Source organism: Triticum urartu, chromosome 6A (assembly GCF_056163025.1).
Source record: "Triticum urartu cultivar PI428250 chromosome 6A, HENAU_Tu73, whole genome shotgun sequence".
Taxonomy (NCBI): domain Eukaryota; kingdom Viridiplantae; phylum Streptophyta; class Magnoliopsida; order Poales; family Poaceae; genus Triticum; species Triticum urartu.
Window position 1 is genome coordinate 526,656,098 of NC_141878.1, and position 24,540 is coordinate 526,680,637.

The 24,540-nt window shown below is 47.5% G+C and overlaps 2 protein-coding genes across 2 annotated transcripts; one reads left to right on the forward strand and one right to left on the reverse strand.

The window, feature by feature from the left end:
- Positions 1–6,519: 6,519 nt before the first annotated feature.
- LOC147966065 (uncharacterized) lies at positions 6,520–9,168 on the reverse strand. Its single transcript, XM_087527674.1, has one exon. The coding sequence runs from the start codon at positions 8,230–8,232 to the stop codon at positions 6,520–6,522; it is 1,713 nt and encodes a 570-aa protein (XP_087383800.1). The 5' UTR covers positions 8,233–9,168.
- Positions 9,169–18,696: 9,528 nt separating this feature from the next.
- On the forward strand, positions 18,697–24,012 carry LOC147966066 (uncharacterized). The gene is made up of 3 exons (XM_087528610.1): positions 18,697–22,709; positions 22,861–22,976; positions 23,054–24,012. The coding sequence occupies exons 2-3, from the start codon at positions 22,922–22,924 to the stop codon at positions 23,920–23,922; spliced, it is 924 nt and encodes a 307-aa protein (XP_087384736.1). The 5' UTR covers positions 18,697–22,709; positions 22,861–22,921; the 3' UTR covers positions 23,923–24,012.
- Positions 24,013–24,540: the final 528 nt, after the last annotated feature.

A 24,540-nucleotide genomic window follows, 5' to 3' on the forward strand; every position in this document is an offset into this window, starting at 1 on the left:
ACTCTGAATTTGTTCTGTACTGCAAGTATGGACTTCTATGAATGATTGTGTGTACCATGATCATATGCCATGTTATTGATTAGCAAACGATCGTTGACTTCGAACAACTTTTCATGCAAATGAGCGGGGTTAACAGGGGTCAGTCCTGTATTTTGTTTGACTAATATGCATCTTTCTTCTGTTTGGAATGTGTTCCCTTTTGTTGTTTGTGCAGAGAATTGATCTGCCCACCAGGAAACCAAAATGTTTTAGGGCTTAATATTGTCAATGATGTGACTTTTTGACTATTGAATGTGACTTTCTGACTATTGATTGTTTACATACCAGCTGACGACCAACGTCCAATCAACATATGCTGCTGCAAATGTGTGCTCCAGATGGGGTACTTTTGCAAGAACTTTCAGGTAACAACCATCTTATATATCTTGGTTTATGCAGTATAAAATTTGGGGAAGATCCTTGCAGCATGCATATCTAACTAACTCTTTTGTGTGCTTTTATTCCTCAGTGCAAAGCCAACTGGAAATGAGGTTATTGGAATTCTGAATGGGTCTTGTGGTAGGTACTAGTGGAGGCCGGGAGCGCCAAGGCGGTAGCGTTTGACGAGATCAACCTTGGTGCTTGCTGCTGACATGTGGAGGAGAAAGCCACAGGAATCACCATCTCAATGGTCCGGCCTTAGTGCTTGCTGCTGACATTTTGCTGCTAACATTTTGCTGCTATTGTTCTGCTAGACATGTTGCACTACCTGAGCTTGTGTACTAGAAGCAAGCACCCAAGTTTTCTTTCTGATTGAGTGCTTAGCGCGTGGATTTGCTTATGAGAACCAACTGGATTTGTTAGATATATCCAAGTGAGATGTACTGTTACTATGGCAGTGAATTTTATCTATGTGAGATTAGAAATTGAGTGCCATCATTCATCTTATGCTATTTTGTCCTCCATGATAACTGTTGACTTGCAAGATACAATGTTGAATTACTATATGATGCATGTTTGTGATGTTAGTATGCGTACTTTGACTAGTAATATTAGAACTTGCCTTTATTTAGGAATGGTGGGAGTAGTTACATTTATTTAGGAACGGAGGGAGTAGTTACATGCTACTGTTGATCGCTGTTTTAAGTTTATTTCCCTTAGTATTAAAGATATTTTTTTCACAATTTACTGTTATGTGAATCTTTCTTTTACAGTCCATTTACTCTGTCCACGTATGCCAGTATTTTCTGTATCCGGTAGTCGGTTTGTTTTGTTGCCAATATAGTGCAGTGTAAATTTGGGTTTTGAGGACTGTAAGTCAGTAATTGGTAATGATTAGAGTACTGAGATATTAGCCTCTGCTGTTTCTCTAGCCTATGTTCTCTGATCTTCTAGATCAGAGCACCATTTTCATGTAATTACAGTTCTTCTACTCATGTCTTGCAGTTTTCTGAAAATTTAAAGTTAGTGTAAGTCTAATATGTACTAAGTAGCTTGTAATTTGCACTAGTTGTACTCTATATCCACATCAGCAAGATCAAAGCACCCATTTTATGTAATTACAGTTCTGTTTGATCACGACTTACTGTACCTATCTTCTGGTTTTACAGTTTTCTAAAAAAATTCATTCCTTGCTAGCTCTAGTGTACTTATGATACATAGTTGTTTGTAATCTGTACTAGCTGAAGTCCTATATGACCTAACTTTGCTGCCCCTTTTGATATTTTTGGCGAAATCTTGTGGATTTGTAGAGGGAAAGGCAAGGCCCCTGAAGTCCCAATCCCTATGAACAATGCTAGATAAGCGTAGACAAAGCAAAATTGGGGGCGAGGAGGAGGGGATGATCTGCAGCTGGAAGGAGGAGGAGGAGGGGATGAAGTGCAGCAAACCACCACGGCGATTTGCTCTCTTCCTGACGCGACTGCAGCTGCAGGCTCAGATGCCACTGCTGCTGACGATTCTGCTTCACTGCCTGCACCTGCCGCCACGGTGCCGGTGGCTGCTCCTGCTTCCGGCGGAGTCGTCCCTTGCAAAAGTTGCAATGCTGCTCAGGCTCAGGCTCAGGCTTAGGCTCATGCTCATGTGTGGTGGGAGAAGACCTGCTCCTTCCTGCGTCAAGATGGGAATGGGAATACCATCACACAGCCCCTCCTCGCCTTCCGCTTCGTCTTCGTCGCCGGCAAACTGCAGATTCAGGAGGACCACCTCCACCTCAGCGGCCCTATCCCTGAATTCGGCGACCACAGCCACACCCAGGTAACAACTTCCCTACCCCTGTTTTTCGTAGACCAGCTCTGTTTTAGACTGAAACTGTATTGCAGATACGCACAGAAAAACTCACTATGTTTTCTGCTAATAAGTCATGAGGAATAAATATATGTTGGTTGGTTCTGATGCTTATTGGTTGACACTACTATCTAGTACTATTGCTGCTGCTGCTGATTAGTACATACTAGAGCAATAATAATACATCTGCAACCAAGAGTTGCATTGAAATGAAATGACCTGACAGTAAAGTGAAGGGTAAAGTAACTATACTGTTGCTAATGGATCAGCGAATCAAGTGGCGTCTAATCCTGTTATGTGTCTATGTATGTCTGCTGCATCATACCGTTGTACCTGTATGCTTTGCTTTGCTCGCTTGTGAATAACCTTTGCTGGGAATTACTTTTACTTGGTGCACAACCTTTGGTTGCTGCAAATTTGCAAATATCGTGCCCGCGTTGTGAATTCAGAACCTATAATAACATCACTGATTCATTCTGCACTAGTGTACTGTAGTAATTTAATCTGCCTAGTGAGTTTTTTTTTCGAGGGTACACCAAAGGCGTACCATAGCTTTATAGAAGGAGGAAAAATATGTACAAGAGAGATATGTAGCTAGTCACATGGTCACAAACCAACCAGGACATCGCCTCCACTCCAAACACAACACACTACGTGCTACTCAACTACGTGCTCCACTCCGGTCGCTCCGGCCTGCTTCCAAGCGATCAATTCATGGAATATGGCCTCCATCACGCCGAACATATCTAACGTGCCACTCCTACCAAAGACTCTCACATTCCTCTGCTTCCACAGTGACCAGCATATTAACATAACCACCGTGTCAAAGCCTTTCCTGCTTGTCTTGGCAATCCGCTTTCTCGCCTCGCACCACCATTCCGCCAGGTGGGACTGCACCGTGGGGCAAAGGTTAAGATCCACTCCGGTCCTGGTGAAGCAGAGAAACCACACATGCCTGGCAAACACGCATTGAAGCAAGATGTGGTCCACATTGTCTTCGTCCTGATCACAGAGGTAGCACGGGGAAGTTTGGTCTTGTAGCCCATGTCTAGTTCTCCTATCCGAAGTCCAAAGGCGATATTGCACTGCGAGCCACATGAAGATCCGACAGGACAGCGGCGCCCAACATTTCCAAATGGCCGCGAAAGGGCGGAACCAAATCCCACCCATGCAGAGCATCCTATAAGCCGATGCTGCAGAGTAGATGCCGGATTCATTCCATGCACAAAGAGGAGCATCTTCTAGCTCCGAGTCCAAGTGTACCTCCATCAGAAGCTCCCATAACCGGATGAACTGGGCAAGTGCGTCAGCGTCAAGGATCCCGATGATATCATCTGTCCAACCATGCGAGCACAGCCCCTCGCTGACGAGACGTTTGTTTGCCACCTGTGTCCTGACTCTGGCAGCCACCAAGGGTGCAATTTCCACAACTGTGCCTCCATTGAGCCATCTATCTCTCCAAAAAAGGGTGTGCTCTCCATCCCCAACACGCCATTGGACAAGACTCCGGAAAGCGAGCACCACCTGTTTATCCATGGTGAGGTTTAAACCCTACCAGGGCCTTGATGGATCCGTTCTCCTAAGCCACTCCCATCTAAGCCTCAGGGCGATGCCATGCTTGTGTAGATCAATGATGCCCAAGACTCGAGCTGCTTGGGGTGGCATACTCTCCTCCAAGAAACCACACATTTGCCACCGTTTACAGCTTCCGTACCAGCCCAGAAAAAAGTGCGGCACCCCTTATCTACTTGTTCCAGGGCCCACTTTGGCGCCTCCGCGACCATGAGGTGGTGCGTTGGCCTCGCTCTCATGACTTGATTTACCAGGACGAGACGTCCAGTCCTAGTGACAAGCCCACGCTGCCACCCATGCATGATATGGAGAGCCGCATCAACGATCGGCTGCCATTCATTTCGCTTGAGTTGCTTGATGCTTAACTGTAGACCCAAGTATTTGCACGGAAAGGAATCGATCTTCCAAGGTAGAGCATTCCTGACCAGCTCCACATCCTCCTCCTCGGACCTTATGAGAATTGCTGCTGACTTAGCATAGTTTACTTTCAATCCTGAAGCTACTCCAAAGATGCCAAGGAGGTCCTTCACAAATTGCAGCTCCGGTCTGGTCGGTCTAATGTAGAGAACCACATCATCCGCGTACAAGGAGAGCCTCTGCATCGGGGTACAGCTGATAATAGGGTTAAGGATCCCTTGGTCATGCGCTTTGATGACGAGAGAGGTTAGGACATCCATTGCGATGATGAAAAGCAGAGGGGAGGCAGGGTCCCCTTGCCGGAGCCCTTTGGCATGCATGAACTTTGCACCAGCACAACCGTTAACCAAGACTCTCGAGCTGGCAGTCGTGAGCAAGATGCCAATCCAAGATATCCATCTTTCTGAAAATCCTTTTGCCCTCAGCACCTCAAAGAGGAAGGGCCACGAAAGGGAGTCAAAAGCTTTAGAGATATCGAGCTTGAGCATTACTCCTTTGGCCTTCCGTTGATGCAACCTCCGGGCCATTTGCCTAACGAGCAGGAAATTGTCATGGATGCTTCTTCCCTTGATGAACGCCGATTGGTTTATGTGAACTAGCTCTCCCATCCGTGGACTAAGCCTATTTGCCAAGAGCTTGGAGGCAATCATCGGGAGACTATGCTAAAGACTTATGGGTCGGTAGTCAAGAGTGGTTAAAGCCTCCGGGGTTTTTGGAATCAAGGTGATCAGCGTTTGGCTCAGCCTGGCAAACCCGCATCCATTTCCAGTGAAGAGCTTGTGCAAAGCCGTGATGACGTCCACTTTTATGATCTCCCAGGCCTTCTGAAAGAAGAGGCCGATGAAGCCATCCGGACCTGGGGCTCGGTCCACCGGCACGTTCCTAATCACAGCCCATATCTCCTCGTCACTCAACAGAAGATCTTGATCCGACAGGTCAAGTCTAGCAATGTCAAGCTCGTCTAAATCCAGGGTGAACTCGCGAGCGACCTCCTTCCCGAGCAACTCCTTGTAGGTGTCATAAAATGTGCCCTCCTTTCCAGCTTGGTCCGTGACGATGCGTCCATCTACCAAGAGAGATGGAATATAATTCTTCATCCTCCTGCCATTCGCAACCAAATGAAGAGCTGCGCATTCGCATCCCCCTCCTGAAGCCAAGTGATACGCGATCTCTGCCGAGAGATCGTTCTCTCCAAAGATGCAAGGCCAAGTACAAGCTGTTTGAGCGATCTTCTGAGCCACCTCTCCTCGTCTGTGAGCACCCGGAGCTCCTGAGCACGATCGAATCTCAGAATGACAATGTTGGCCACTGCCAATTGCATCTTGATGTTGCCCACTCTCTTCTGGCCCCAAATCGCGAGTGTTTTTGCCATGTTTCTAAGGAGGATGTCTAGTCTCCTGAACGGGTCCGTGATTGTCTCATCACAAGTCCAAGCCTCCTGCACCACCTCCAAGAATCCATCCATCTTCACCCAAAACTTCTCAAAGCGAAATCGCCTCCACGGCCCCATTTGATCATCCAACGCCAAGAGAAGGGGACAATGATCAGAAATTGCCGTGGACAAAGCCTAGAGAAGGCAACCGGGGTGGTCGAGTTCCCAATCAATGGAGACAAAAGCACGATCTATCTTAGTCATCGTGGGGTTCTCGCGCTCATTACTCCACATGTAGCTGCGCCCATGTAAGAAGAGCTCTTTAAGAGCATTATCATCAATGAAGTTTTTGAACCGTCTCATCATGCGCCTATCGATCAGGGAGTTATTTTTATCTTGCGCGTGAAGTATTAAGTTGAAATCTCCAATAAGTAACCATGGCCCGGGGCACAAAGATCTACGCTCCGCCAAGTCATGCAGAAACTCAATTTTCTGCCCGTCTTCCTGAGGTCCATAAACCACAGTCAGCCACCAAGGTGGGCCCCCCACAGGTGACACGTAACTGGAAATGGAGTGGGTGTCGTTGACATGGTTAGACAACTGGACCCTGGATGAGTCCCAGGCAATGAAAATCCCACCCCTAGTGTCAGACGCTGGAAGGTAGGTGTAACCATCGAAATTGGGCCCCATACATTGCATAATGGTGAACTGATCCACCCTCTCCAGTTTGGTCTGCAGAATACAACAAATCGCCACGTGCAACGAGCTAACAAATTCACGTAAGGATTTCCTCCTAGCTGGCCCATTTAGGCCACGCACATTCCAACAAACTAACTCCATCCCTGCATATGACATGACAACGATAGTCTCCATGTCGACGAGCCCCTCTACAACTACACCATGATCAGTGCACCCATCTCCGAGTCGGCTCCTAGGTCTAAGGGTATCGCTTTGCCAAAAATGGCTACGATCGCTCGTAGCTGAGGTTCCTGGAGCGGTGAGTCGAAGACCGTGCGTAGCTGCTCTAGCGCGTCATCGGAGACCGCCAGATCGTCGCAAGCAAAACCCAGAGCCTTCAGAAGAACAGTTTCTGCTGCCGACGCCTTAGTCTTCATCTTCTGCCCGATAGTACGCCCAGACCTGGTGGCACGTCGCGGTGTGACAGGGTCCTGGCCAGAGCGGACTCCACTAAGCCCTTCAAATTCCTTGAGCAGCGGCGGGGAAAGTTTCTTCAGAAGTCCTGCACAGAAGGCCTTGATGTTGCCAATGGCAATGATCTCCTTGTTGGACAGAGGCATGGCCAAGGCTCCGGTAATTGCCCCATCCAGATGCGCCCTAGCGATTCCAAGCACCTCCTCGTGCATGCATGCATTGTACGTAGTCACCTCCGCACCAGGGCCCACGGGACCCGACTCCTGCATCGCCTCGGGATCCGATTGCCCCCCATCCTTGTCCTGTGGCGCGGGATCCACCTCAGGCGTGGCGTGCAAGGAATCCGAGACTGGCCACCTCTCACCTGCCACACGCAGCACCAACAGGCCGGGGTCCGCACGCTCCAGTGGCCCCACCTCCATGGTGGGTGCTGGCGCCTCATCCGTATGTACCGCCTCCCCTTGGCCCACCTCAGCCCTTGGCAGATCGCCGTTGGTCAGGGTCTGGGAATCTTCGCTCTGCCCCGCTGAGCGCGGCAAGACCAGCATGCGCTCCTCGGGATCCCCCGATCCTTCTGGATCAGCCCTGTTGTTTGTGATATGCTCCATGTCGGCTGGCTCAAGGGCAACTCGATCCTCCTGGCACGTGTCGTTCTTATCCTCCGGCACAGTTTGAATTAAAGGCAGCCGCGGGCCCGATGCCTGGTCAAAAAGCACCTGAGCGGCAGCCGGCTGCACCCTATCCTGCGCATGTGACCGCAAAGCAGGCCCCACCTGTCTGCTAGGCGCCAGCTCCACCTCCACCGGCCCAGACCTACCCGGCAAACTCCCAGCCGCCGTGGTAGCCGCAGCTGCGCCCGGCGTCACCGTGGCCGCCGGAACAGCAGTACGTGGCCGTGCGGCGACTGCTCCACCATCCGCCATGGGAGGGATGCGCCAGCTGGAAGGCCCGATGCGCCCCAGCAGAGCCTGCCTGTACGAGCCTCCATGGTGACCATTGAACGACTCGCGGTGATCGCGCTCTCCCCGCGCCCATGGCAGGGTTCTCCATTCTCCACGACCAGAGAAGTCGCCTGAGTCCTCCGGCAGGCCACTCTGGCCACTCCCATCGGAGCTAGGAGACCGCAACCAAGTGCCCGGCCCCTCGTGCTCCCTGATGCGCCCAATATGGATGAGCGTTTTGTATTCCAAGAGTTGCCGGGAGGTCGGCAGCCTCGTCGCCGGTCCCTCATCAACCTCTGGCTCTGGGACCCAAATCAGCTTGTCCGACGGCACCTCATCAGGGTCGACACACCAAGCGCGAACCTTGAACAGGGACAAGTCCTCCCTATTGGCTGTCTCCGGCGCAAGGCTTTCCACAAGACATGCCGTGCCTAGAAGATCCACCGCCGTTTCCCTGGTCCAAAGATGAGATGGAACTCCCTCGATCATGAGATCAACCTGCGTGCGCATCATCCTCGACACAGCCTGCGCTTGTCGCAGCCACGGATGGACAGAGAGCTTGAACGGCCCGGGATCGACAGAGCCCGCAGATAGAATCCTATTCCTCCAGATCGCTGAAGAGAAGACCACAAGAAAGTCATCCGGTTGGTACTTGTGCACCGAGAAGCAGTGGCGCGGGATGCTCAGCTCCTTCGCAATGGCCTCCGCGGCATCCAGGCACGACACCGGCGGTCACGGTCCGCCGACGTAAGCCACCACGACGAGCTTGAGCCGGGACTCAAGGTCGTCCATCTTCGGCGTTCGGCGAAGAATGCAGACACCTCCTACAGCAGCTTGCGGTGCCAGGCTGAGCCCCATAGATGCGTTGTCGGCCGGCACTGGCGAGGGCCTCTCCACCGGAGCGGTCTGCCGAGCGACCGGCGACAGCCTGTTCGCAGGCCCAGCCAGCAGCAGCTGCTGAGAGGAGCGCGCCACCTTGGCCATGGCCTCGCGCCGGAGATCTTCCTCAGAGCGAGGGCTCCGTGGCCTCTTGCACTCTGGCGAGATGTGGCCTTCGAGCCCGCAGCGGATGCACAGAGGCGGAAAAGTGCAGTCTTCCCTCCGGTGCCCCTCCCGGAAGCACTTGAAGCACGGGCCAAACAAATCAGCCAGAATTTCCCGCCTCGCCGGGGAGGATGAAGGCGAGCGCGAACGAGATCCAGATCTACCTGCAGTGGACTGCTTCTGCAGTGCTTTGCGCCGGCGCCACATGGCCTTGCGGGACGGACCAGGACGGCGCCAGGGCGCAGCTGGGCCCGCTGCCGGTACCGGCGCAGCGTCGCGAGCGGAGGCAGGAGCCCGGGCCAACTAGCCTGCAGATCCCGGCGACTCCGAAAGCCCCAGGCCCGACACAATAGGCTGCAGCCTGGGCGAGGCCGAGGAGGGGCTGCCGCCGCCAGAAGCCATGGTAGCACTCACTTAAGGGAGAAGGGGAGGGCGGGAAGGAAGGGGACGCTGGGGCCGGAGAGGCCGCCGGCGGGAGGAGGTGGACGCCGGGACCGGAGTGGCCGCCGGCGGAGGGGGGTGTATGCGGCTCCTACAAGGACCAACCCATCAAGACCCACATGCGTGTTTCCCCCTCTCTCGCCGCAACTGAAAACGATGCGTGCAAAGCTTAAAGGTGAGGCAGCATGCAATGCATGTGGAATCGTGTGCTTATGCTACTGATCTCCCTGCCTAGTGAGTTTGATGTCTATTAAGCTGTTACTTGCAACTGTTCAATTTTTTGAAAGAACAATGTTGTATTGAATATCTTACTAGAGAATTTAAGTTCTAGTTTGAATTGCTACTATTAATGATGAATGGTTGAGTTTTAAAACTTGAAGCAGAAACTACTTTCTCATGTGAAATTTCGTTAAATATATATTTTCCCGATAAGTGTATCTGTTGTCATCACCCATTTGTTGGAAAATATGTAATCTCATAAATTTCCTATTCTATATTTTTATCTTGTCGTCATCACCCATTTGTTGGGTTGTATAAGTGTATCTATTGTCCGGTTTTTCTATCATATTTCCTGATGTACTTCTACATATATATATATATATATATGTTGGTTGTAATCTGCTTGAACGATCCAGTACTTGATATTCCATTCTGTTCTTGTAGGTGAATGGAGCTTGTGTTGTTGGTAGAACTCCGTTGATGGCTTCTTCCTATGTTGAAGAGCATGTTCCATGGTATCCAAGAGTAGCTAGCATTACACTGGCAGAGCGTTTTATTTGTCGATCGCAATATTTATGATTGTGTGGAATATTGTATGGCTATCTACATGAAGTTTGAAGTTCGTGGGCATGCAATATTTGACAGTTAAACTGGTTGTTGTGATGTGAACGAGTGTATGGAGTTTCACATGTTCTGTTCTGTACAGAATATATTGTAATAAACCTATTTTGGTTGTTATTTGAAGATTTTCATATGATTCTCTCTTCTTTCTGTTTGATATATACTGCTTATTAATAATCTGTGAAAAGGTGATTTGGAACCACTGCCAGGAAAAATCTGTCAATTGGGACCCATTACTGGAGCTGACAAAAAACAGGAAATTAAAAAGAAATGGATCACAATTTCTTGAAAATAAAAAGGCCAAATGGTTGGGCCAGGCCCATGTAGCTAGAGAAAATAAACAGAAAAATATAAAGTAAAAAGGCTGAATTAATGGGCTTGGCCCATCTAAAACACCAAATTGGACCGGGCTGAATCTTATCAACGACCTTTTCAATTGGTCGCAATTTTGCCATGTCAGATTGCCACGTCGGATCTGACGTGGCCTGGGCAGACAGCCAGTGACCAAAACAAAAGGTCATGGGTTCCACGACCTTTTGTTTTGGTCGTAAACGTCTACGACCTTATCCCGAAGAAGGTCAATAATTTCAGTTTACGACCGCCGTCTTTTGACCTTCTATTTTTGGTCACAAAAAGGTCACAAATGAAAAACTATGACCTTTCAGCGACCAATATTGAGGGTCACAAGTTGACATATTTTTCTTGTAGTGATAATTCCCATGTGTCCTTGGGAGCGCTTTCCTTTATATAAGAGTTTGTCTAGGCTTGTCTTTTGCTACAAAAGGGATTGGGCCACCTTGCTGCACCTTGTTTACTTTTGTTACTTGTTACCCGTTATGAATTACCTTATCATAAAACTATCTGTTACCGATAATTCCAGTGCTTGCAGAGAATACCCTACTGAAAACTGCTTGTCATTTCCTTCTACTCCTCGTTGGGTTCGACACTCTTACTTATCGAAAGGACTATGATAGATCCCCTATACTTGTGGGTCATCAAGACTCTTTTCTGGCGCCGTTGCCGGGGAGTGAAGCACCTCTGATAGGTGGAATTTGGTAAGGAAAAATTTATATAGTGTGCTGAAATGTACTGTCACTTGTTACTATGGAAAATAATCCTTTGAGGGGCTTGTTCGGGGTATCTTCACCCCGACCAGTAGAGAAAAGAGTTGCTCCTCAACCTACTGAACCTACTGAAAATGTTTACTTTGAAATTTCTTCGGGTATGATAGAGAAACTGCTAGCTAATCCTTTTACAGGAGATGGAACATTACATCCCGATATGCACCTAATCTATGTGGATGAAGTTTGTGGATTATTTAAGCTTGCAGGTATGCCCGAGGATGTTATCAAGAAGAAGGTCTTCCCTTTATCTTTGAAGGGAAAGGCATTGACATGGTTTAGGCTATGTGATGATATTGGATCATGGAACTACAACCGATTGAAATTGGAATTTCATCAGAAGTTTTATCCTATGCATCTGGTTCATCGTGATCGCAATTATATATATAATTTTTGGCCTCGCGAAGGAGAAAGTATCGCTCAAGCTTGGGGGAGGCTTAAGTCAATTTTATATTCATGCCCCAATCATGATCTCTCAAGAGAAATTATTATTCAAAAGTTTTATGCTCGGCTTTCTCTCGATAATCGCTCCATGCTCGATACATGTACTAGTTCTTTTATGATGAAGACTATTGAATTCAGATGAGATTATTGGAAAGAATTAAACGCAACTCTGAAGATTGTGAACTAGACAAAGGTAAGGAGTCAGGTATAACACCTAAGTTTGATTGTGTTAAATCTTTTATGGATACTGATGCTTTTCGTGAATTTAGCACTAAATATGGACTTGACTCTGAGATAGTAGCTTCTTTCTGTGAATCATTTGCTACTCATGTTGATCTCCCTAAGGAGAAGTGATTTAAATATCATCCTCCCATTGAAGTAAAATTAGTTGAACCTATTAAAGTTGAAGAAAAGACTATCACTTATAATGTTCATCCTATAGTTCCTACCGCTTATATTGAGAAACCACCTTTCCCTGTTAGAATAAAGGATCATGCTAAAGCTTCAACTGTGGTTCGTAAGAGTAATTCTAGAACACCTACACCCTCTGAGCAAATTAAAGTTGAACCTAGTATTGCTATGGTTAAGGATCTCTTGGTCGATAATATTGATGGGCATGTTATTTACTTCTATGATGAAGCTGCTAGAATTGCTAGACCCAATACTAAAAATAAACATAGACCTGTTGTTGGCATGCCTGTTGTTTCTATTAAAATAGGAGATCACTGTTATCATGGCTTATGTGATATGGGTGCTAGTGTCAGTGCAATACCTTATACTTTATATTAAGAACTTATGCAAGATATTGCACCTGCTGAGATAGAAGATATTGATGTTACTATTAAGCTTGCCAATAGAGATACTATTTCACCAGTTGGTATTGTTAGAGATGTTGAAGTCTTGTGTGGGAAAATTAAATATCCTACTAATTTTCTTGTTCTTGCTTCCCCACAGGATGACTTTTGTCCCATTATATTTGGTAGACCCTTCTTGAATAGTGTTAATGCTAAGATAGACTGCGAAAAGGATATTGTTACTGTTGGTTTAGGGGATATGTCTCATGATTTTAATTTTGCTAAATTTCGTAGACAACCCCATGATAAAGAATTGCCTAGTAAAGATGAAATTATTGGTCTTGCTTCTATTGACATGCCTCCTAATGATCCTTTAGAACAATATTTGCTAGACCATAAAAATGATATGTTTATGAATGAAAGAAGGGAAATAGATGAAGTATTCTTTAAACATGGACCTATTTTGAAACACAACTTGCCTATTGAAATTTTAGGGGATCCTCCTCCACCCAAGGGTGATCCCTTGTTTGAGCTTAAACCATTACATGATACTCTTAAATATGCCTGTCTTGATGAAAAGAAGATATATCCTGTTATTATTAGTGCTAACCTTTCAGAGCAGGAAGAAGAGAAATTATTGAAAACTCTGAAGAAGCACCATGCTGCTATTGGGTACTCTTGATGATCTTAAGGGCATTAGTCCCACTCTATGCCAGCACAAAATAAAATTGGAGAAAGACGCTAAACCGGTTGTTGATCACCAACGACGGTTAAATCCTAAGATGAAAGAAGTGGTAAGAAATGAAACTAAAGCTTTTGGAGGCAGGTATAATTTATCCTGTTGCTGATAGTCAGTGGGTAAGTCATGTCCATTCTGTCCCTAAGAAGGGAGGTATTACTGTTGTTCCTAATGATAAAGATGAATTGGTCCCACAAAGAATTGTTACAGGTTATAGAATGGTAATTGACTTCCACAGATTAAATAAAGCTACTAGAAAAGATCATTACCCTTTACCTTTTATTGATCAAATGCTAGAAAGATTATCCAAACATACACATTTTTGCTTTCTAGACGGTTATTCTGGTTTCTCTCAAATACCTGTGTCAAAAGAGGATCAGGAAAAGACCACTTTTACTTGCCCTTTCGGTACCTTTGCTTATAGACGTATGGCTTTTGGTTTATGTAATTCACATGCTACCTTTCAAAGATGTATGACTACTATATTCTCTGAATTTTGTGAAAAGATTGTTGAGGTTTTCATGGATGATTTCTCCGTGTATGGAACTTCTTTTGATGATTGCTTAAGCAACCTTGATTGAGTTTTGCAGAGATGTGAAGAAACTAATCTTGTCTTGAATTGGGAGAAGTGCCACTTTATGGTTAATGAAGGTATTGTCTTGGGGCATAAAATTTCTGAAAGAGGTATTGAAGTTGATAAAGCTAAAGTTGATGCGAGTGAAAAGATGCCATGTCCTAAGGACATTAAAGGTATAAGAAGTTTCCTTGGTCATGCTAGTTTTTATAGGAGGTTCATTAAAGACTTCTCAAAAAATTTATAGGCCTCTGACTAATCTCTTAGAAAAAGATGTTCCTTTTGTCTTTGATGATGATTGTGTAGAAGCATTTGAAATACTTAAGAAAGCCTTGATTTCTGCACCTATTGTTCAGCCACCTGATTGGAATTTACCCTTTGAAATTATGTTATGCTAGTGATTATGCTCTAGGTGCTGTTCTAGGACAAAGAGTTGATAAGAAATTAAATGTTATCCAATATGCTAGTAAAACTCTAGACAGTGCCCAGAGAAATTATGCTACTACTGAAAAAGAATTTTAGCAGTTGTATTTGCTTGTGATAAGTTCAGACCTTATATTGTTGATTCTAAAGTAACTGTTCACACTGATCATGCTGCTATTAAATATCTTATGGAAAATAAATGTGCTAAACCTAGACTTATTAGATTGGTTCTCTTGCTACAAGAATTTGATTTGCATATTGTTGATAGAAAGGTAGCTAAGAACCCCGTTGTAGACAACTTATCTAGGTTAGAGAATGTTATTGATGACCCACTACCTATTGATGATAGCTGTCCTGATGAAATATTAGCTGTCATAAATGCTTCTCGTACTGCTCCATGGTATGCTGATTATGCTAATTACATTGTTGCTAAATTTATACCACCTAGTTTCACATACCAGCAAAAGAAATTTTTTTCTGTGATGTAAGACATTAATTCTGGGATGGCCCACACCTTTATAAAGAAGGAGTAGATGGTGTTATTAGATGTTGTGTACCTGAGCATGAACAGGAACATATCCTACGCAAGTGTCACTCCGAGGCTTATGGAGGACACCACGCTGGAGATAGAACTGCACATAAGGTATTGCAATCCGGTTTTTATTGGCCTACTCTTTTCAAAGATGCCTGTAAGTTCGTCTTGTCTTGTGATGAATGTCAAAGAATTGATTTAGTAGACGTCAAGAAATGCATATGAACTATTCACTTGTTATTGAACCATTTGATGTTTGGGGCTTTGATTATATGGGACCGTTTCCTTCCTCTAATGGGTATACACATATTTTAGTTGCTGTTGATTACGTTACTAAGTGGTAGAAGCTATTACAACTAGTAGTGCTGATCATAACAAATCTATTAAGATGCTTAAAGAAGTTATTTTTCCAAGGTTTGGAGTCCCTAGATACTTAATGACTGATGGTGGTTCACATTTTATTCATGGTGCTTTTCATAAACTGCTTGCTAAGTATGATGTTAATCATAGGATTGCATCTCCATACCACCAACAGTCTATTGGTCAAGTAGAACTAAGTAATAGAGAGATTAAATTAATTTTGCAAAAGACTATTAATAGATCTAGAAAGAATTGGTCCAAGAAACTTGATGATGCATTATGGGCCTATAGAACTGCATATAAAAATCCTATGGGTATGTCTTCGTATAAAATGGTTTATGGAAAAACATGTCACTTACCTCTCGAACTAGAACATAAGGCATATTGGGCCACTAAAGAGCTCAATTATGATTTCAAACTTTTCGGTGAGAAGAGACTATTTGACACTAGCTCACTTGATGAGTGGAGAACCCAGGTGTCGGTGTCAAAACCGGCGGATCTCGGGTAGGGGGTCCCGAACTGTGCGTCTAAGGCGGATGTTAACAGGAGGCAGGGAACACGATGTTTTACCCAGGTTCGGGCCCTCTTGATGGAGGTAAAACCCTACGTCCTGCTTGATTTATTCTTGATGATATGAGTATTACAAGAGTTGATCTACCACGAGATCGGAGAGGCTAAACCCTAGAAGCTAGCCTATGGTATGATTGTATGTTGTCCTATGGACTAAAACCCCTCCGGTTTATATAGACACCGGAGGGGGCTAGGGTTACACAAGGTCGGTTACAAAGGAGGAGATATACATATCCGTATTTCCTAGCTTGCCTTCCACGCCAAGTAGAGTCCCATCCGGACACGAGACGAAGTCTTCAATCTTGTATCTTCATAGTCTAACAGTCCGGCTGTCCGGAGACCCCCTAATCCAGGACTCCCTCAGTAGCCCCTGAACCAGGCTTCAATGATGATGAGTCCGGTGCGCAGTATTGTTTTCGGCATTGCAAGGCGGGTTCCTCCTCCGAATACACCACGGAAGAATTTGAATACAAGGATAGTGTCCGACCCTGCAAAATAAGTTCCACATACCACCATAGAGAGAATAATATTTCCACAAATCTTAATCTGCTGACAAGCTTTGGCAACATGACATCAGGCCATGGCTCGGTGATTATTCGAACCGTTTTTCCTCAACCAGCTCCACACATAACGCGAGGCGGTTTCTTGACACGTCTTGTCGAAGCAGAGATCGTGTTCCCCTAATTACGGGATTCTCATCAATACGGTCATGGGTAACCCAACCGTGCCTAGGACTCCTAGATTTTAGGCAAGTCCCGAACGGCCACTAGGAGGACGCTTGATATTCACCCTCTTTATAAAGGGACAAGGCTTTTACTTTTTTCCCTCCCGTGCTCAATCGAATCCTTCCCCTGCCTCGAGTTCTAACACCCAAGCCCAGGTCAGGTGCTTCGGACCTTTAATCATGTTCGGATCTAGCCTTCAAGGCCGGTGGATGCCCTCCTCCGTTTCGGAAGAGGATATCAAGAAGTTGAGGGAGGCCAGATACCTGACCGCCGAGGTTTCGCATCGGCTGCCTGCCCGAGGGCAGGTCGTCCCTACTCCTGAACCCAATGAGAACGTTGTGTTCGTCTCCCACTTCCTCCGAGGTCTAGGCCTCACTCTGGATCCCTTCGTTAGGGGTTTGATGTTCTATTACGGGCTAGATTTCCATGATCTTGCCCCAGACTCCTTTCTCCACATCTCGACATTCATTGTCGTATGTGAGGCCTTCCTTCGCATTACCCCTCACTTCGGTCTGTGGCTCAAGACCTTTGACGTGAAGCCGAAGATGGTCGAGGGGCAGCATGTAGCGTGCGGTAGTGGTTTATGGCAGACGTGAATAAGCAAGATCGCTGGAGCTCCATGGCCAAAGGGTTCCTTTCCAGAGGTGTCCGGATTATGGCAACGGTAGTGGTTTTACATCACAGCTCCCAGAAGAGCCAAGTGGGTGGCTGCCCCTGCTTTCCGCTCGGGCCCTCCACCACAACTGATGTCATGGATTAGCAGAGGGCTGAGCTGGGGTCCAGCCAAGGACGTGCCTATACTGCAGAGCCGCATTCAAGATCTCTTTGAAGGAGATTTCAGTCTGGTTATGGTGATGCAAGTTATGCTGGTTCATCGAGTCCAACCTTGCAAACGCCGGCCCCTCCGCATGTGGAAGTTCAACCCAGAAGGACCGCACACTATTCAGAATTTCCTCGGCCTGACGCACGAGGAGATGTATAAATCATTCTTCGGACCCCAAATAGAGTGTCCGGATACTACCGAGGACGTGGGCCTGAGCAGCAACCGCACCGCCGACCAAGTAAGTAATCCTCTAGCCGAACACTCCGTCTTTCATTTATCATGATGTCATTCTGAGAAATCGCTCTTTGACCAGAACTGGCTAACAAAGACGAAGATGATTCGGTGTTCGGCCCCCCTTCCTGAGGGTTTGGACAATCCGGTACTGGAAAAGATGCTCGAGCTAGCACCTTGCCCGGAGCCCTCAAAGGAAGATAAAGGGGGGAATACTGAGGGCGAAAGCATGCCCCCATCGCTACCAATTCCGACCGAGGGAATGAGCGCCTCCATGAAGGAGGATAACCAAGGGGAAGAATCTGACCTTCTCTTGCTTCGGGGAAGGAAGAGGACTACCTCTGAAGATCCGGAAACCAAGGTTTCCAAACGGGAGAAGAAATCTCCACCAGTGGGTCCTGCCTTGGAGGGTGCTCTTGTCGCACAAAGTCCGCACGAGGATCAGCCCTCTAACGAGCTGTAAGTAGTCAAAAAGTACTTTAGTAGTGAAGATATACAACCTTACCTCTTGTAACGCCCCAAGACCGGAGCTTCAGTTGCCTTCCAGGGTTCCCGGGTTTCTCTGTGTGTTTCATCTTTGCTTGCTCCTTTTATTTTTGCATTGCATCATGTCATCATGCCATCATGTCATTAATTTTTGCAACTCTTCTAAATAAACCGTATGGATCTTCGAACTGTTTAAATTGAGGGAAATGCACATGGTGACTTCTCTTTAAAACATATTCTAAGTCTCCTACTATTATTAGGGAGCTATATGTAAATATTCCATTAACTTTGGGATCACCATAACACACTTGCAATTTAATTCCATGCCTCTTATGCTTCAAGTTGCACCTCAAACTTTGCCCATTATTTCTTTCATCGCTTTTCCGGAGCTCCACCAAAAATCCGAACATTTTTGGATACTCCTAAAAACCTGTCCTAGTTCAACCTTTTGAATTAAATTCAATTGGATTTGAATTTAAATCTTTCTATCATGGCCTTTTCTATTTTCTCGGAACAAGCATATTTTTGCGAGTCCGGGAAAATATTCCGTGTGCCCAAATCCTCCCTCTAATCCTTTCTTTTCTCTCCTTTCTTTCTTTGCGGTTTTCTGATTTCTAGAAGGTTTTTTTTAAAAAGAGTCTTAAGGGAGAAGAGAGACCCAGGCCTCTCTAGGCCCAATCCTCCACCCAACCGGGCCTCCCGCGCCGGCCCACCTAGGCCCAGCCGCAGCCCACACCCCTCCTAACCCTAGCGCTGAGCGAACCCTCCTCTCTCTACCTGCGTTCGATTCCCCTCTCCCTCTCGTCTTTCGCTCTAGCGCCGCCAGAGAGAGGAACGACCCCTCTCCCGATCCCATCTCACTCCCTCGCCTCCCTCGCCTCCCACGCACGTGCTCGCAGAGGCAGGAGCCGATCCCCTCGCTCTTTCCTCCCCTCGTCTCCCTCTCCTCTCTTCCACGTCGAACCAGGGGAGGAGCCCCAGCGCTCAGTCCTCTCCAAGCCGTCAGTGACGACCGAGCCTCTCCCGGCGCGCCCCTGCATCGGTCCCTGCCGTGCCCCTGCATCGCGCCGACGACCATGCGCTGCCGTCCCCGCGCCCTGCTGCCTACTGGAGTGTCACGCCGTCGCCGTTCGTCTTCAACCGTGGGAGCGCAGTCCTCCTCCAACTCCGTCCCCTGGCTGCCTCTGTCTGCATCGAGCAGCAGTAGCTCGTTGCTCAGCGCCATGGCACCCGCGCCCTCAAGCTCCTTCGCCAGCTTCGCCTTCCGCGCCACCATCGCCGTGCCCGCTCCGTGCTTAGCCAGCGAATGACGTCGCCGCCGGCGTGCTCTGCCAGGATCCGGTGGATCGTGGTTTCCCCTGCGGCTCTGCCGCCCCGCCACGTTCTCGGAGCCGCGGCGCCCTGCTTGCGTCAAGCCGTTGCAGTCTCGCCGCGCTGCACCCCTACCTTGTCTCGCTACATGGATCCGCGAGCCAGCACCAAGTCCAGCTTCGCCCGTTGACTGTTTCAACCTTCCGCATGGGCCCTGCGTCGCCTCTGCGAGCCCTGTACTGCTGCATGCATCCGCCAAGTACATGGATACGCCGAGTCCTCTCCTAATGTGTGTACGACTACTGAAGATGAAGCACCGAAGTCCTAGGATACGCCAAGTTCGACTACCACAAACATGTACATCTACCGACGCCAAGATCGGGACCACCAAGTACCCCTTCGGATGCGCCAAGTTCGTCTACACAAAAACGCCAAGTACCACTCATGTCGGCAAGACCCGCAAGTCGGACCCCGAACGATCGATGTCTCGTGGACCGTGTACAACTACCGTCACCCCAAAGATGTTGGAGTCATCAAGTACCTCTCCGAATGAACGTGAACAACTACCGTCGCGAGAACGCCTACTTCCTTTGTCGAACTCGAACCACTCCGTAAATGCACCTTTGGAAGGTATAACCGCCGAAATGATGCCCGTGGAACATATGCATGTGATGTATTATATGAGATGCCCATGTTTGCACCATGGTCGAGTCGCTGCTTGCTCGGCCCTCCTCGTTTGCCGCTAACCCGTGGGAACCCGGTTACCGGGATCACCCCACCATCTTGTTTTACTCGCTCACACCCACTTCCTTTTGCACCGGTATCCGCGTGAGCTACCGGATCATCGGAATGTTGCCGTGGCATCATTTCCGTTTCATCGCCGTGACACCCCTTTGTTTCTACCACGGTGACAAATGCTCTCATCACGCACATGTTAACTTTTAATAAAATTGCATAAACTTGATCATGTCATCCGCATCATGTTAACAACTTTAAGATGTTTAAAATTGTTGTTTGCTTTAAATGCTAATGCACATGAGGATTTACCTGAATTGTTGTTGTTGTTTCTGGCCTCATTTATACTTGCTTAAATGTGTAGTTTTCTTTTGCCTCACCTCTTGCCATGTTTAACTACATTTAAATTTGTTGAGTACCTAACCGAGAGTGAACTAAATAATTGTTGTGGTGTTTCGTCAATATGCAACTCGTTGCATATTGAGCTCCATTTAACTTGTAGTTTTGATTGTGCATATTGCCATGCCATGCCTCTTTAAACCGGACATGCATCATACTTGGTTGTGCATCATGCCATGTTGAGGTGATGGTTGTTTATTATGTTGTTTGCTTCTTTCCGGTGTTGCTTCTTCGGGTTGGTTCCGATTACGTCGCGTTTGTGAGGACCCATTCGACTACGTCCGTTTGTCTTCTTCATGGACTCGTTCTTCTTCCTTGCGGGATCTCAGGCAAGATGACCATACCCTTGAGATCACTTCTATCTTTGCTTGCTAGATCCTCGCTCTTTTAATATGCCTATGCTACGATGCCTACCACTAGCTTATCATGCCTCCCAAATTGCCATGTCAAACCTCTAATCCACCATGTCCTAGCAAACCGTTGATTGGGTATGTTACCGCTTTGCTCAGCCCCTCTTATAGCGTTCTTAGTTGCAGGTGAAGATTGAAGTTTGTTCCTTGTTGGAACATGGAGATGGTGTTCCTTGTTGGAACCTGTTTACTTGTTGGGATATCACAATATATCTTATTTAATTAATGCATCTATATACTTGGTAAAGGGTGGAAGGCTCGGCCTTATGCCTAGTGTTTTGTTCCACTCTTGCCGCCCTAGTTTCCGTCATATCGGTGTTATGTTCCCGGATTTTGCGTTCCTTACGTGGTTGGGTAATAATGGGAACCCCTTGACAGTTCGCCTTGAATAAAACTTCTCCAGCAATGCCCAACATTGGTTTTACCATTCACCACCTAGCCTTTTCTTTCCCTTGGGTCGGCCAGCCCAAGGGTCATCATTATTTTACCCCCCCCGGGCTAGTGCTCCTCTGAGTGTTGGTCCAAACTAGAGTCCTGTGCAGCGCCCCCTCGGGGAAACTCGAGGTTTGGTTTTAGTTGTATGGAGAGCTCATCTGAGTGTGCCCCAAGAACGAGATATGTGCAGCTCCTATCCGGATTTGTCGGCACATTCGGGCGGTGTTGCTGGATTTGTTTTATCATTGTCGAAAAGTCTTGTAACCGGGATTCTGAGTCTGATCGGGTCTTCCCGCTAGAAGGAATATCCTTCGTTGACCGTGAGAGCTTGTGATGGGCTAAGTTGGGACACCCCTGCAGGGATTTGAACTTTCGAAAGCCATGCCCGCGGTTATGGGCAGATGGGAATTTGTTAATGTCCGGTTGTAGAAAACCTGAAGTTGACCTTAATTAAAATACATCAACCGCGTGTGTAACCGTGATGGTCTCTTCCGGCGGAGTCCGGGAAGTGAACACGGTGTTGGAGTTATGCTTGACGTAGGTTGTTCTAGGATCACTTCTTGATCATAGTTGTTCGACCGTGCTTTTGCCTTCTCTTCTCGCTCTCATTTGCGTATGTTAACCACCACATATGCTAGTCGCTTGCTGCAGCTCCACCTCATACATGTTACCCTTCCTATAAGCTTAAATAGTCTTGATCGCGAGGGTGTGAGATTGCTGAGTCCCCGTGACTCACAGATACTTCCAAAACCAGTTTGCAAGTGCCGTCGAACCGTGCAGATGACGCAATCAAGATCAAGGAGGAGCTCGATGAAGATCTTGTCCTTTGTGTTGTTTCGTTCTAGTTGATCAGTAGTGGAGCCCAGTTGGGGTTGATCGGGGACCGTGTCGCTTTTGGGGTAGTCTTCTTTTGTTTTGGGTTCCGTAGTCGGACCTTGATTGTATTTCGTTGATGTAATGCTTTATTCATGTATTGTGTGAAGTGGCGATTGTAGGCCAACTATGTATCTCTTTTCCCCTATGAATTACATGGGTTGTGTGGAGATTACCTCACTTGCGACATGCTTTCAATGCAGTTATGCCTCTGAGTCGTGCTTCGACACGTGGGAGATATAGCCGCATTGAGGGCGTTACACCACTAAGGAAAATAACCGAAGCATTTATCTTGCAGTTCGGATCTCAGCCCTTCTCAGCAAAGCTCCTCTTCGGGGGATCTTCTTCCAGAGATGATGGAGAGCGAAACGCCTCCCCCGGACTCCTCCGCTCAAGAAGCGGGCGACCTTGAAGTGTCGTCTCGGAGGGCCTCCCCGGATCTGGTGAGGCCAGAAGATAATCCTATGGCCACCTGAAGTCCCCAGTATCCGGCTCTTGAAGAGAGCAAACAAAAGAGTCCGGCACCGTCTGGTATGCGGTCGGACGTACTGAGGGAGCTGTTGGAGTGAGCGGCCATCTCAGAAGAACACCGTACGTTGATGGGTATGGTGATGGAAAGAATTTCGTCCGCCGAAAGTGGATTGCATGAGGCCTTTATGAGTCTACTGACGGGCTTTGAGGTATGTGAAATGATATACTTTTTGATAGTACCGCACATTTTTAGGTGTGCCCTGTGTAGATAGTAGCCCCTGAGACTCTGGTTGTCGTCGAGAACGACGGCGAACAGAGGATCATAGTCCCAGGTAATAACCAAACCGCCTTTATGTGCAGGTGGTTGAAGCTCCGGTGGCTGGCCGGACTCGTGAGATTGCCAAACTAAAGCGGCAACTGGATGCGGCGGATTGCCAACATCGAGCTTGTTAATAAGCGGCTTGACGAGGCACAGGGTAAGTGATATTTTCTGGTGAATGTCACATAGTAATAGCAGCGCAACACCAGTATCTTTAATATGTTGTGACTGCAGATGGAGCTGCCACCGTGGAGACCCTTCGGGCGGAACTTTCCCGAGCAAAGGAACAAGCAATAATTAGTAATGCGGCCGCTTTAAAGGCGGCCGAAGAGTTAAGAGCCGAAAAGGCTGCGCATTGCGAGAGGAAAGATAAAGTGGCCAAGATGGCTGTAAAGTTAAAAGACACTGCCGACCGTTGCCAGTTCCTTGAAGAAGAAAACCGGGTGAGGGCGACGGACCTCGAGAAGGCCACAATGGCGACCAAGGACACCCGCTCTGCCATGAGAGCGAAGAAGGAGGAACTGCATGAAGCCGGGGATATTGCGGCTGGGAAGCCCTTTATGCTGCGGAGGAAGTTCGGAGATCCGCGGTATGCCCCTCTGGATCGGATGTGGAGTTCGGCAGACGCATATATGGACTTGGCGGCGAGCGTTGTCGATGCGGCCAAATACTTCCGAGATCAAACATATCGTGAAGTGGACAAGCTATTCTGGTCGCAGTTTAACGTTCCAGAGCATCTGCTTCCACTAACTGATCAGCTTGCCGAATGGGCCGAACTCAATAGATTGTCCGGACTTGCCATGAGATCCATCATATATCATTTGTGGCCGGAAAAGCCGAAGCCGAACAACTATTTCAGCTTAGTGCAGCAGTTCCTTGGTGCGGTGCCGCGCATCAATGCGATGAAAAGGTCGACGTGTATAGAAGGCTCATGGATGGCCTTTGCCCGTGTCAAAGCATACTGGGCGGAGATGGATGCCACTACTGTTGCGGCACAGGGTTCGGCCATAGGCCGAGTGGCTGCCGAGCACTATTTCGAAGAAGTTCTCGAGGGTGCTCGGTTGATAGAGGCCCAGTGCTCAAAGAATATTATGTTTGAGTGACATTTATTCCCATTGTAAAAACAATGTTTATGAAATTTATTAAGGATGTATTTATACTTTTGCCTGAAAGTAATATGATGCCTCCTGTGCGGCCGTTTATGTATATATGTATATAACCTGAAAGATTGTAGTCGTCGGCTTCAACCCCCACGCATATAATGCGGAGGTGTTCGTAGAAGACGCGTGCTCACACTTAATCCAATGTATTGGTCCTATTAAGGAGGTGATAGCGCAGCGAACGAGGCAACCGGACTATAATGCTTTAACACTTTCACTTAGCCATAGGAGTTTGATGGTGGGGCTACTATATAGCCCGTGGTGGCTCCGCACTCTCCCGAATTAGGGGTGCTTACACGCCTGGCCGGGAAACGGCCCTTCGTTAAGGCGGAGGAATTCTAACATTCTGATAGGTCATCGAGTGGTTGACCAGTATCACGCTATATCATGACAGTCAGTTTTTGGCTTTCTCTACTGAGGTGCTCGTCCGGACGAACCGGGGCACAATCGCAGTAGTTCTCCTAGTGCCACCATAGCCGATAGAGCGAACGTAAGGCAGCAAAACACAGGAGCCGGGCAAACCCAACATTTGACCAAAGACATGATTCGGAGCTGATGCAT

Excerpts from the sequence above, each read along its gene's own strand:
- LOC147966065 (XM_087527674.1), bottom strand. The coding sequence starts at position 8,232 with ATGATGCGCACGCAGGTTGATCTCATGATCGAGGGAGTTCCATCTCAT.
- LOC147966066 (XM_087528610.1), top strand. The coding sequence starts at position 22,922 with ATGCGGCGGATTGCCAACATCGAGCTTGTTAATAAGCGGCTTGACGAG. Across the intron at positions 22,977-23,053 it reads GCGGCTTGACGAGGCACAGG|ATGGAGCTGCCACCGTGGAG; the intron begins GTAAGTGATATT and ends TTGTGACTGCAG.